At 34.1% G+C, this 12611-nt stretch overlaps 1 protein-coding gene and 1 long non-coding RNA gene across 2 annotated transcripts; both read right to left on the bottom strand.

Annotated features, from left to right (window-relative positions):
- Positions 1-224: 224 nt before the first annotated feature.
- LOC133298303 (uncharacterized) lies at positions 225-4001 on the bottom strand. The gene is made up of 5 exons (XM_061497571.1): positions 3697-4001; positions 2057-2153; positions 1814-1907; positions 1606-1719; positions 225-657 (listed from the first exon to the last, which is right to left on the bottom strand). Exons 1-5 carry the CDS (start codon positions 3999-4001, stop codon positions 326-328), a joined length of 942 nt encoding a protein of 313 aa, XP_061353555.1. The 3' UTR covers positions 225-325.
- A 3817-nt stretch (positions 4002-7818) lies between these two features.
- LOC133298309 (uncharacterized) lies at positions 7819-8913 on the bottom strand. Its single transcript, XR_009749778.1, has 3 exons — positions 8836-8913; positions 8685-8750; positions 7819-8101 (listed from the first exon to the last, which is right to left on the bottom strand). It is a non-coding gene; the product is annotated as an uncharacterized LOC133298309 (long non-coding RNA).
- Between the last annotated feature and the right edge of the window lie 3698 nt (positions 8914-12611).

Genomic DNA, 12611 nt, shown 5'->3' with positions numbered 1-12611 from the left:
TTTTTTGAAGCTCATAGATAGTTTTCTTATGTGAATTTTTATTAATATAAGTAATATTTTTATATTTTTAATATGTGAACAGTAAAACCGGTTGAACCTAGTTGAACCAGTGACCCAGTATCTCGACCGGTTCGATGACCGGTCCGAGTTTTAAAAGACTGCTTTCAAATGCTAAGATAAATACATGAACAAGTAGCGAAACATTTCACACATTGTTACTTCAAATGTATTTCACACTTAGCTACAAACTTTTAAAATAATTAAAAAGCTCAAATGTAATTCATACTTAAACTCCCAACTTTAAAAAGCCTTAATTTTGCGTAGACTACTTCAATCGCTTCAGCAGGACCATGAATACCACTATCAAAGCCAATCCCAATAAGTTTCCAGCTTTGGAACTTCCATCAGCATCAGCAAACGGATTCTTTTTCTCAAGTGTTGCAAATATGTTCTGAAGGTAATTTAACAAGCTGCTTATTTTTTCAGTAACTGTATGCATCATATTCTTAAGAGGACGCATTTTAGCAGAAAATGTTTTAATAACTCTACGCTTTAAATTCTTCCAGAGACACATTAAAAAACCTTCTCCGGAGAGAGAAACCGCTTCCACATTTTCGGGAGTTTCCACCGCATCAGAAGCATCAACTGCATGTCCACCTAAAAAATTGTTTCTAGTATGTGTTCACTCAGAAAGATTTAAGCATAAGAAAATTATTCACCTCTAACCTATGTCACAAAACACCTTAAAAGTAATGAAAGATGGCCAACGAAACAGAATATTGACAAATGATATATAGTGCCAATGAAGAAAATAAGCGAATTAGTAAGTCACTATTCTAAAGATCATGTTCTTAAGACGAGAAAATGCGATTCAATAAATGATAATATTAAGATAATAGAAATTTGTTCCATTTTAAGATTAAAGCATACTACAAACCAAGTGACTTACAAAAAAAAAAAAAACTCATTGATAAGAAAATGATATTTTATTAAGAGTAAAGTCCCTTTTGGATCTTTAACAAAAAACACAGTCTCCATTTTAGTCCCTGTCAAAAGCAGACTCATTTAGTTGAAACCGTGGTTCCTCAAAAATGCAAAAAAGACCCACATTAGACTTTCAAAAGAACAAAAATTGATCCACTTTGAATTTTATAGGAACCACCAAAAAACTAATTTTTTTTGGTTTCATAGGAAACAGATGACTAAATTTTTTTTGGTAAAAAACTAAAGTGAGAAAAATGTTTTTTGTTAGGGACCCAAAAGAGGTACACCGCCCCACAACTTAAGATATTAAACCATTGTTGATTATTTAGTACATTTGTTTTGAATAAGACAAGAATTTGACGTTAATTTATTTATATGTTTATTCTTAATTTAATTTCACATAGTCTAATGGAGCATATTTTGATTACAAAATAATCAAGACATTCTGAATTATTGATGAATAAATTGTGAACTGTTTGTTTGTGGGTTTATGTTGATATATATAACATTAATTTAACGAGGCATCTAAGCTCAACCGGAGTTCACAATTTATTTTTCAATAACTCAGCCTCCTTAGAAGGTGCATGAAATCGAGAGAGGGGGGGGGGGGGGGGGGGGAACCTTTTTCCGAATCAGACGCAGCTTCCTCTTTTTCAAATGTTTCCACAGCTTCACTAGATGCATAGCAAGCTTCATCATTTTCAGAAGGTGCAGCCAAGTTTGTTAATTCTTCTACTACAGTACAATTAGCATTAAGCTTCAGTCTACAAGATAAAAAATTTAATTAAAAAAGCGCAAAAAAATAACAGACCCACTAAATAACCACTACCTGTCTGGCAAGATTGGCAGTAATTATTAAACACAGGATTTTGCATGACTCCATTCCATATATTCTGGTCAGACACAAGGGAAGCCACGACATTCTTGTTGAAACAAAAGACATGTAAATTCTATTAATTTGATAAGCCTTGATCTAATAATCAATTTTAGATATTGCACAGAACATGATTGCTAAAAATAAACTTTTACTATTGAGTAGCTCTCATTGGGAGATAAAATCATCATCAAGTACCTGGGCCATAGCACTTGTACTCAGCAATTGAAAAGCTACTGGAACTGGAGGATTGGATGAGCCATCACATTGAGATGAGACGGAAGAAAAGTATATTCTGAAAAGAGATAAATATAATCTTAGGAAAGAGTTAACTATCAGCAAATCGAAAATAATCCACAACATTTTTGTGTGTGTCTGAGCAATCATCTTTATACAGAAACATGCAGTAAGTCTCAAATATTTAAAAATAAAATAAAATAACAATTGTTACCCATTATCTCACCCTGCCCCCAAGGTAGAAAATAAAAATAATAAAACTCCATCCAGCAATGACTTCTTCATGACCAAAAATAAATACTCAATGTACTATAATAAAAATAAATAAATAAATACTCAGATAGAACTGACAGATAATGAATAAGTCAATTTCCAACACTTCCAAAACCTTCGTCATCGTCCAAATTTACCTAGATAATTATTTCTTGGAACAAGGTTAAAATAAACAATTTAACATTTTTAAAGAGAAAACACACAGAAAAACAAAAGAGCTTATGGGTGAGAGAGAAAAACTCCGAGAATACCCATCCCGTGTAAATTACACAACCGCGATGGAAACTAAAATAGCTTATTTTCAATCAGAAATACGTTTCCATCTTAAAATAAAAAATGAAGAAGAATTCGTTTGCAAATTTTTTTTTACAAACTAAACTAAGTAGATCGATTATACACTCTTGATTAAAGTATGACGTATGACCGGTCAGACATAGGGTAGTTTATAAGAATTTGTAAATAAAGAAATTATAAATATAACATTCCCCATTAAAAATATCCACTTTCTTATTTATTGATAGTGTGCTAGTGGGAAATATCTTTGATGCTAAAGATGCACCATATACTCAGTGTATCTTTCACTAATATTATAACACGTGTCTTACTTTTGTCAAATCAATAATAAATAATTTATTTTTAAATGAGATATGTTATTCTACCAATATTTTTTCTGCCTACCACTCTTCATCACTGTTAAATCAGAATCTTAACTAACACTTATCTTTCTCTATCTTTTTTAGATTATGATGTAACAATGTTGGTGAATGGTAGGCAAAGGTAGATAGAAAAAATAGTAGGGAGAATAACTTATCTCTTTTAAAGTTAAGAGAGAAAACGATTTGATATAAAATAAGACACATGTCAGAATATGAGCAGAAGATGCACTGAATTTTCAGTTAGGAATAAATCTTTGGTATACTGTTACATCAAAGATTCAATACATCTCACAAATAAGAACATTACATGTCAGTTAAAATTATCTTTTTTATGTCAAATTTTTTCTATCTCCTCTGATATATAATGCTCTCGTTATGAGATGGACTGAATCTAAGAACAACGGTAACAAAAGTAAAGATTTATTGGGAGATATATAGTACCAAAGATATTCTGGTGGGCTATTGAAACTCGTTAAAAACCCTTTAACAATTTAAGCTCACTACAGTATAAAAAAGAAATCCTGGAACATCCGGGCACTGAAAACCGTAAAATCAAAAAGAAGACTTAAGATTGAAAATAAAATCCCAAAAAATTTTAAAAAAAAATAGAAATTTCCGATATAATAATTAGCAACCAAATTTTAAATTTAAAAGAACAAAAACAATATATACTCATCAATAGCGCCTTTCAATTCGTTTGTCGCGTCTTTGGCTTCCTTAATGGTGGGCACAGCGCCGAACACAACTCTCGGCATTGGCTCACCGGCCGCCATGACCAAAACGCCGTCGCCGGCGAAATCCCAGTCGTCTGTTTGCAGCGGCGCCACCACGGCGGTTTTAGCTGAGACCCCTGCAGCCGACACCACCGCTGGCGCGCCCCTTGAGCCCAACCTGGCTATGCTGGCGGAGCAATCGTTCAGCATGTTAGAGATTCCGGCAACGTTCGCCAGCGTCTTCATAACTCCTCCGCCACCCATATCGGGTCACTCACTCGTTCGCTTAGTTTACAAGTTGAGTAGGTCTCAAGTTCAAGTATTTAAGCGTGTTCGTTGTTGGGTCATATTAAAAGCGCTCAATCCCGTTACTATGCAATATACATTGGAAAGTTTGAAAAAACTTAATTATGTTAGTTCCCATGAAGTTGAAATACGTGAAGTCTCTTCGTTTTCTACAATGCCATTTTAAAAAATTAAACTTACTCATTAATAAAGGTTATCATATATCATATAATACTCTCGTAAATACTAATTCGATCGGTCCTCATACATGCAATTCAAGTCATAGTAACTGTTATTTATGAAGTTATTCGGTGGAAATTGAATTAATTTGATTCAACTAAGCACAAATTCATTAACCACTACTAGAAAAGTCTTTATTATCGACGGAATTTTTCGACGGAAAATATTTCCGTTGAAAGTATTGACGGAATTTTCCACGGAATCTGTTTTCCGTCGAAAATTTCGACGGAAAATAGATTCAGTCGAAAGTTTTCGACGGAAAAAGAAATTTCGTCGAAGATTTTTGACAGAAAAGGAATTACGTCGAAAACTCTTGAAAAAAAAAAAAAAAAGAAATTAAATAGGGTAAACTTTTCGACGGAATTTCGATTCCGTCGAAAATCTTTAAAAAAATAATTGAAAAAGAAAATAAATATTGTGAATTTTTCGACGGAATTTCGATTCCGTCGAAGATTTTTGACGGAAAAGCAATTCCGTCGAAAAACTCTTGAAAAAAAAATAAATATTGTGAATTTTTCGACGGAATTTCAATTCCGTCGAAGATTTTTAAAAAAATAATTGAAAAAGAAAATAAATAATGTGAATTTTTCGACGGAATTTCGATTCCGTCGAAGATTTTCGACGGAAAAGCAATTCCGTCGAAAAACTCTTGAAAAAAATAATTGAAAAAGAAAATAAATATTGTGAATTTTTCGACGGAAAAGAAATTCCGTCGAAAAACTCTTCAAAAAAATAAAAAAGAAAGAAATTAAATATGGTTAACTTTTCGACGGAATTGAAATTCCGTCGAAAATCTTTAAAAAAATAATTGAAAAAGAAAATAAATTTTGTGAATTTTTCGACGGAAAAGCAATTCCGTCGAAAAACTCTTCAAAAAAATAAAAAAGAAAGAAATTAAATATGGTTAACTTTTCGACGGAATTTCGATTCCGTCGAAAATCTTTAAAAAAATAATTGAAAAAGAAAATAAATATTGTGAATTTTTCGACGGAAAAGCAATTCCGTCGAAAAACACTTCAAAAAAATAAAAAAGAAAGAAATTAAATATGGTTAACTTTTTGACGGAATTTCGATTCCGTCGAAAATCTTTAAAAAAATATTTGAAAAAGAAAATAAATATTGTGAATTTTTCGACGGAATTTCGATTCCGTCGAAGATTTTCGACTGAAAAGTAATTCCGTCGAAAAACTCTTGAAAAAAATAATTGAAAAAGAAAATAAATATTGTGAATTTTTCGATGGAATTTCGATTCCGTTGAAGATTTTCGACGGAAAAGCATTTCCGTCGAAAAACTCTTCAAAAAAATAATTGAAAAAGAAAATAAATATTGTGAATTTTTCGACGGAATTTCGATTCCGTCGAAGATTTTCGACGGAAAAGCAATTCCGTCGAAAAACTCTTGAAAAAAATTATTGAAAAAGAAAATAAATATTGTGAATTTTTCGACGGAAAAGCAATTCCGTCGAAAAACTCTTCAAAAAAATAAAAAAGAAAGAAATTAAATATTGTTAACTTTTCGACGGAATTGAAATTCCGTCGAAAATCTTTAAAAAAATAATTGAAAAAGAAAATAAATTTTGTGAATTTTTCGACGGAAAAGCAATTCCCTCGAAAAACTCTTCAAAAAAATAAAAAAGAAAGAAATTAAATATGGTTAACTTTTCGACGGAATTTTGATTCCGTCGAAAATCTTTAAAAAAATAATTGAAAAAATAAATAAATGCACGTCATGATTTCTGTAACCCAGCAGAGCTATACAAAGGAGGAGGGTGTACCTCGTTTCCCTTCTCTTCAAAAACCAAACAACTTACACCATGATTTCTAGGCAACAGGGAAATAAAGCACAAATGACTATGAATATCAAAACTATTGTAACATATATCTCAAAATTTTGGATAAGAGAAAAGCACCTGGTAATATGATGGTGAAGAGAGCAGGCCGATGGTGGCGGAGGGAGAAGAGAAGTGAGGGGCCAATGTGAACGGGGAAGAAAGGGGTAGAAGGGGAAGAGACTTATTGGAGCTAATACACTAACCACTTATCAGGTCTAATACCACCCCCTTAGACCTGATTAAGTTATACACAATTTTAATGTATTAAGGGAGGGTGTTGTATAAACTTATACTATACAATGGTCATACTAAACAACTGAAAAAGTCATAATGTATAGTATAAGTTTATACTATCAGGGCTTGTACATGATTGTTACCAAACATGCCCTATAAGTAAAGGTTACCACTACCAGGTAGAAACTTAGACTCGTTCTTTATTACTGCCAACATTGTTCACACACATCTACATCTTGACTATACGCCCTTTGACAGTGTGCAATGATTGTTACATTGGCTTAATGCTCGTACAATATCTCTCTCATAGATATTTTTGAACGCAAACATCTATCACCTACGTGTGTGTAACAGCCTGTTGTACACCAGTATTGTTAACATCAATTATGATATTAAGCGCAGTTACAATCACAGCAATTCATTTATAAAAATACGAGTAAACTTTTTCTGTTATTACGCGAGCATTTAAAACAATGAAAATCGTAATAATTAAAAGTTGTGACCGTAACTGTAAAGTCTTTGCAGAATAATTAATTACTCTAATTTTATAACTTATTTTACTTACTACAAGTGTCACTAAGGGGTTCCCATAAACCCACTTAGCTAATTCCCCACTTTTACGTTTTCTACCTATCCGAACATGGTTCGGTCTTTAATTTTCTGCGGACAAACTGAATTCGACAGGCCTCCCATATTTTGATATGTTATTCTACACTTAATTAAATTTCTAGGAAACTATCACACGAGTTATTTAGAGCACGATTGCTCCGGATATCGCCGTTTGAAGTTAGACAAGCAAAACTGCCAACCAACCCCAAAACAGCTCCAAACATCCCTCACTCCACGAATTACTGTAGAAAATGAAATCAACCAATTGCTCTCAAATTTTTATACAAAAAACTAGACACCTTAATCTTAAATTTGATATATCATACACCTAATTTTACCAATAAACGAAGCGGGAATAAATTTCCCAAAACCGCTCAAGCACTGCCACAAGTGCAGTAAGAAAATGGGTAGTCTGTGTTCCCTGCCTTCTACAGAGTTTTACCAAATTTTACCACAAGATAGAGGACATCACAAGCTTCAAAATGGCATATGGAACGTCCCTATCGGACCTCTGTGGAGGGAGATATGCTTTCCCGAAGTTCGCCTAAATTATGCCAATTTCTAGAAAATTCGCTAGAGTTTCCTTTGTTTTTACCAAAATTCCCAAATTTGCTAATGTGATCTAGGACCTCAAATGTACCTAATAATCATTGGGTGGCACACAAAAGGACCAACAATGCCTTGGGGCACTTACAACCCATCACAATTTATTTTACTTATACAATACGTATCACATTGCTTCCTTTATTAATACTTAATACGTTTCAATCATCAAAGTCCAATTGCATGCATTTGCTAATCATACATATAATCATAATCCTAAAATAGGCCTATTGTCCTTCCATCATATTACATATACTTTATAGTTACATCAACTCATGTACAATTTACCAGACTTCCCATGACATATTACAATTACAACTTTAATCTCCAAATAATGCATGATAAAGAAATCTCAAAATGACATAATCCAAATACAACTAGACTTAGGCAAAAATAGCATGAACAAATATGACCATAAATCTCATCCTAACAACATATATATAATGTTCATGCCCTAAGTCTAGCCTAGGCCCAATGGCCATCAAAATGCAAAATACTAATGATACTCCGGCAATCATCCTACGGGCTTCTTGCCCGCCGCTCCTGCACCACTGCTACCTCCTGAAATAAAGCCCTCAAGACGGGGTGAGATATACGAATATATCTCAGTAACCCAGAGGTTCCGGAGAAAACTCCGCCCAATGGCTCACTTCGATGCATATAAATAATATAAAATAACATCTTGAAAAACGAGATATAGCAAGAGATTTAGAGAAACTGGGGAACATAAGGATACAAAATACGACGAAGCTGGAATGGTCGCTACCAATACCACACAATGTCCTGCCTAATGGCTCGGCATATAAGCCTACGGGTCTCAACCAAGGCGTGTTCCTAGAACATCTAACTGAGGCACCCCTCCCATCCATATACACCCGAGACTTCCTAGTGTGCTCCTATCCGGATCACACACCACGACCCTAGGTCAACTAGAACTCCCTCTCGGAGACCTATCCAGTGGAAGTCCATAATGCCCGAAGGCAAACTGTCTACTGACCAGAGACTCGGTACATCCTATGTACCAACATACATACTAAATGCATGATCATGTTATTCTACATTACTTACATACATTTCCTACCATCACCCTCAACGGGCATGGTGGAACAGAGAAAAGGATCAAGCCCCAATACCAAGAGGTTACCTGTATAGTTCTCTTCACTTAGCTCCCAGTAATATATTCTCCGAGCTCTTTATACAGCAGAAATGCCTACACAGAGGACATTCCCAATCACTTAAAATTCATACAACACATGCAAGTTATCAATTACACAAGCATGGTTCCAATTACTCACCTCAAGCCCACTTGGTCCGGGACCAAGGGAAATCCACCGAACTCACGATTCGAGGTTCAAATCAACGTACGGCAACCTACAACAACCATGTACGAATCATCAATACACGACAAATCTATAAAAATAAGAAAACGTCAAAAATCCTCCCCTACACAATGTAGGTTCGGCCTCTATAGTGTAAATTCACAATTTATTTTTCTAAATTTTTTTTCCTCATTTTCTTAGGCATCTCTAGGTTACCTAAAGGCCATGTTAAGTGCAACTTTTCATTTTACGTCTTTCAAACGTCATTTTGCTTAATATTTTGCTCTAGGTTCCTTTACAACTCTCAACACCATCAATTTTTTCCATTGATTCTCCAACCTTTCAACCACCACATAACCCATCTAATTACCATTTAACACACAATACATTATCCAAGTAATTTCAACAACATCATTTCCTTCTTTTTCCTTAAATGGCCGAATTCAACAATGGTATACTCCAAGGAATTTCAATCAATTTTTAACTACTCCACATCTCATACAATCCTATTATATCATCATACAACCATACAACAATCCAATTACACAATCCTAACACAATTCCAAAACACAAGGTCATGGCATCCTCAAAATTTTCTAAGTTAAAAATTATATTTTTCACCAATGATTTTTATTGCATTTATGGCTCCTACACATCATTCTAAGACACATTCATGTACAAACATTTTCCATTTGAGCTCTCTAACAACACAAATCAACAAAAGCCCCTATAGGGTTCATGAAAATAAATCCTCAAATCAATCCATAAGAGGTGTTGAAATTTACCCACAATTACGTCACAAGGCTCCTCCAATTGATCCCCAAGCAATGGCTTGAGCAAACAACTCCAAAATCACAAAATCTCTCACAAAATTTGTGGCTGGTTTTGCCCATTATCTCTCAAATGAGAGGGTTTCAAGGAAAAATAATCGGTGGAACGAGTTTGGGTGGTGATTTCCATCGAAATTCAAGACAAGAATCGTCAGATTCGGTTAAGAATCGATGAAGTTAAGGGAAGAAGAAGATTTGAAAGCAAATTTCCATGGAGGAGGGAGGGAGCACGGTTTTGATGAGAGAGAAAGGAGAAAAAGATGATGAATAGTGACCCATGCCATGTGTTTAAAGGTCACTTAAGTGGGGTGGGTCCCAACGCCACCTCACACGATTTAAATTAATTCAAATCTCCCGCCAATTCCACTAAACGTCTATAATTTCATAAACTATTTAGAAACTCTAATTTTTAACATTAACCATTGTCCTTTAATTGTCCTTGATCAAATGAATCCGGAGTTTTTCGGTCGTTCGGAGAAATCGCAGTTTTAAGCTGTTGCGCACGCAATAGGCATGCTTCCCCAAACTTACTTATTTCCATCAATTTTAATAAGAAATCATATTTTCTAGTTCTATAAAACATTTATAACTTGTATTCAAAACCTAGAGCTCGAAACTCAATCGGCACGTTTTACGGTGCAACTGTACCGCAATATTTTTACCGGTAAAAACACTATTCACTGAATTTTCTGAAACTTGCCTAACCACTCAATTTTTCGTTCTGAATCCATTTCCAGGGTTATTTTTATCATCTGAGACCTTCTACTCAACTTTTATCTTCCTAAGGTTGCGACTTTTTAAACAAGAAACTGGATTAGTCGGGTCCATTAAAATTTCGTAGACCAATTAATATCTACCAAAAAAAAAGTTGCGACATTTTAAATCGAAAATCCCTTAACTGTGCTACATCATTCTGTACTTGTGATCAATCATTACAATTAATTATGGTTATAATTTTTGGGTGCAAATTTTCTGCAACGACTGCACGACTTTATTGGGTGCAGCAGACACAAGCAAGTGAGTCCCACTTTATTTTTTTAAAAAGAAAAAACCAGGACCCGCAACTGTATCCTAATGTTATTGCAGAAGTTTCTTTTTTGCAGTGACATGAGAGCTATAAAACCCATAATTTATACACCAGAACAAACAAACAATATATATATGCTTTGGATTTAGGGTACGAGTTAGTGTTGAGTTGTATATTTTTTATAATTGGAAAGATTTAATTTCTAATTTGATTGACCAATTTATGTAGCAATTAAAGGGAATCTATTACATGGAGAGATTATAGGAATTATGTGGAGAGATTTTAGGAGTTTTAATTTCTTAATTATTTGTAATTTTCTTCCTTGATTTATGGCTAATTTGTAGCCTGATTTATGACTGATTTGTAACTCTAATACTTTGAGTAGAATGACCTCTATTAAGGTAGAAGAAATATGAATGAATTACTATTCTATAGAGTTCCTTGATTTGTAAAATGGTATCAAAGCCTCTATTCTAATCCAGCAAAAGGACTGCGAAATTAGTCTCACATGTATCTATACTTGAAGTGTAATTATGAAATCATCTTCACCTTTCTTTCATTATTCTATTCTCCCTTGCAAAGCAATGACCACTATCTCTGATGAAAGTCCCCAACAGCCCACTACCAATGCTGCTTACTCGGGTATTGTTGGTAAAACTCTTATTTTCCCTGCATGTTCTAGAGATAATATTTGGATAATTGACACTAGGGCTTCTGATCATATCACAAAGGATTTTTTTTTTTTTTTGTAAATACAAAGGATTTTAGTAAGTTGCATTATTTTTTCCCTTCTTCCCAATCATTTATTTCTACTGCTAATGATAATACCTCTTCTATCACTAGTAAAGGATCTCTTATCATGTCTGAATATCTTCATTTGACTTCTATTTTAGTTCTCCCTTCCATTGAATATAACTTACTTTTCATAGTACAACTTACTAATACATTGAATTGTACTGTCACCTTTTGGCCCTCATTTTGTGTGTTCCAGGATATTTCCACCTGGAAGACTCTTGACTATAGTGTTAAGCAGGACAAACTTTATTATCTGGATGTTACCGAAAAGAGAAAGAATAAATTGGGAGAGGTCAATCATGCCAGTAGTGAAGATAAGGCTCAGGAAATAATTTGGCTTTGGCATAAAAGATTAGGACATCTCTCTTTTGGCTATTTGAAAATATTACATCCAAGATTGTTTTTAAGTTTGAATATTGATGATTTCTATTGTAATACATGTGAACTAGCAAAAAGCCATCGTATTTCCTATTTTCCTAGTAGTAATAAAAGTTCAATTCCTTTTGAAGTTGTTCACTCGGATGTTTGTGGACCGGCTGGTGTCCCTTCCCTATCTAAAGCTCGATACTTTGTGACATTTATAGATGAATGTACTCGAATGACATGGGTCATGTTGTTACATAAGAAAAGTGATGTATGTACAACCTTCCAAACTTTTTACCGAATGGTAGCCACTCAATTTCAATGCCAGATCCGAATTTTGAGGTATAATAATGGGACCAAATATACAGATAAATCTTTTGCGCATTTCTTGAATCACCAGGGGATTAGACATCAGACCTCTTGTACTTATACACCACAACAAATGGTTTGGCCAAAAGGATGAATAGACAACTTTTTTTTGGTAACCGATGAATAAACAACTTATCGAGGTTGTTTGTGCCTCTCTCTTTGGCATGAATATGCCCCATTTTTAGTGGGGTGAAGTTGTTCGCTCTACTGCTTATCTAATTAATCGTACCCCTTCTAGTGTCATCAAGTTTGTGACTTCGCAATAGAAGTTTGAATCACTACTTTCAGTTCCCCACATTCCTAATCTCGAGCCTCGTGTGTTTGGCTGCACTATTTATGTCCATATTCCCAAAGTAATGCGTAACAAA

Source organism: Gastrolobium bilobum, unplaced genomic scaffold (assembly GCF_033153095.1).
Source record: "Gastrolobium bilobum isolate Gb01-03AN ecotype WA unplaced genomic scaffold, APGP_CSIRO_Gbil_v1 utg46318, whole genome shotgun sequence".
NCBI lineage: Eukaryota > Viridiplantae > Streptophyta > Magnoliopsida > Fabales > Fabaceae > Gastrolobium > Gastrolobium bilobum.
The sequence above is the reverse complement of the archived record's forward strand: the minus strand, read 5'-3'. Positions and strand labels throughout refer to the sequence as shown.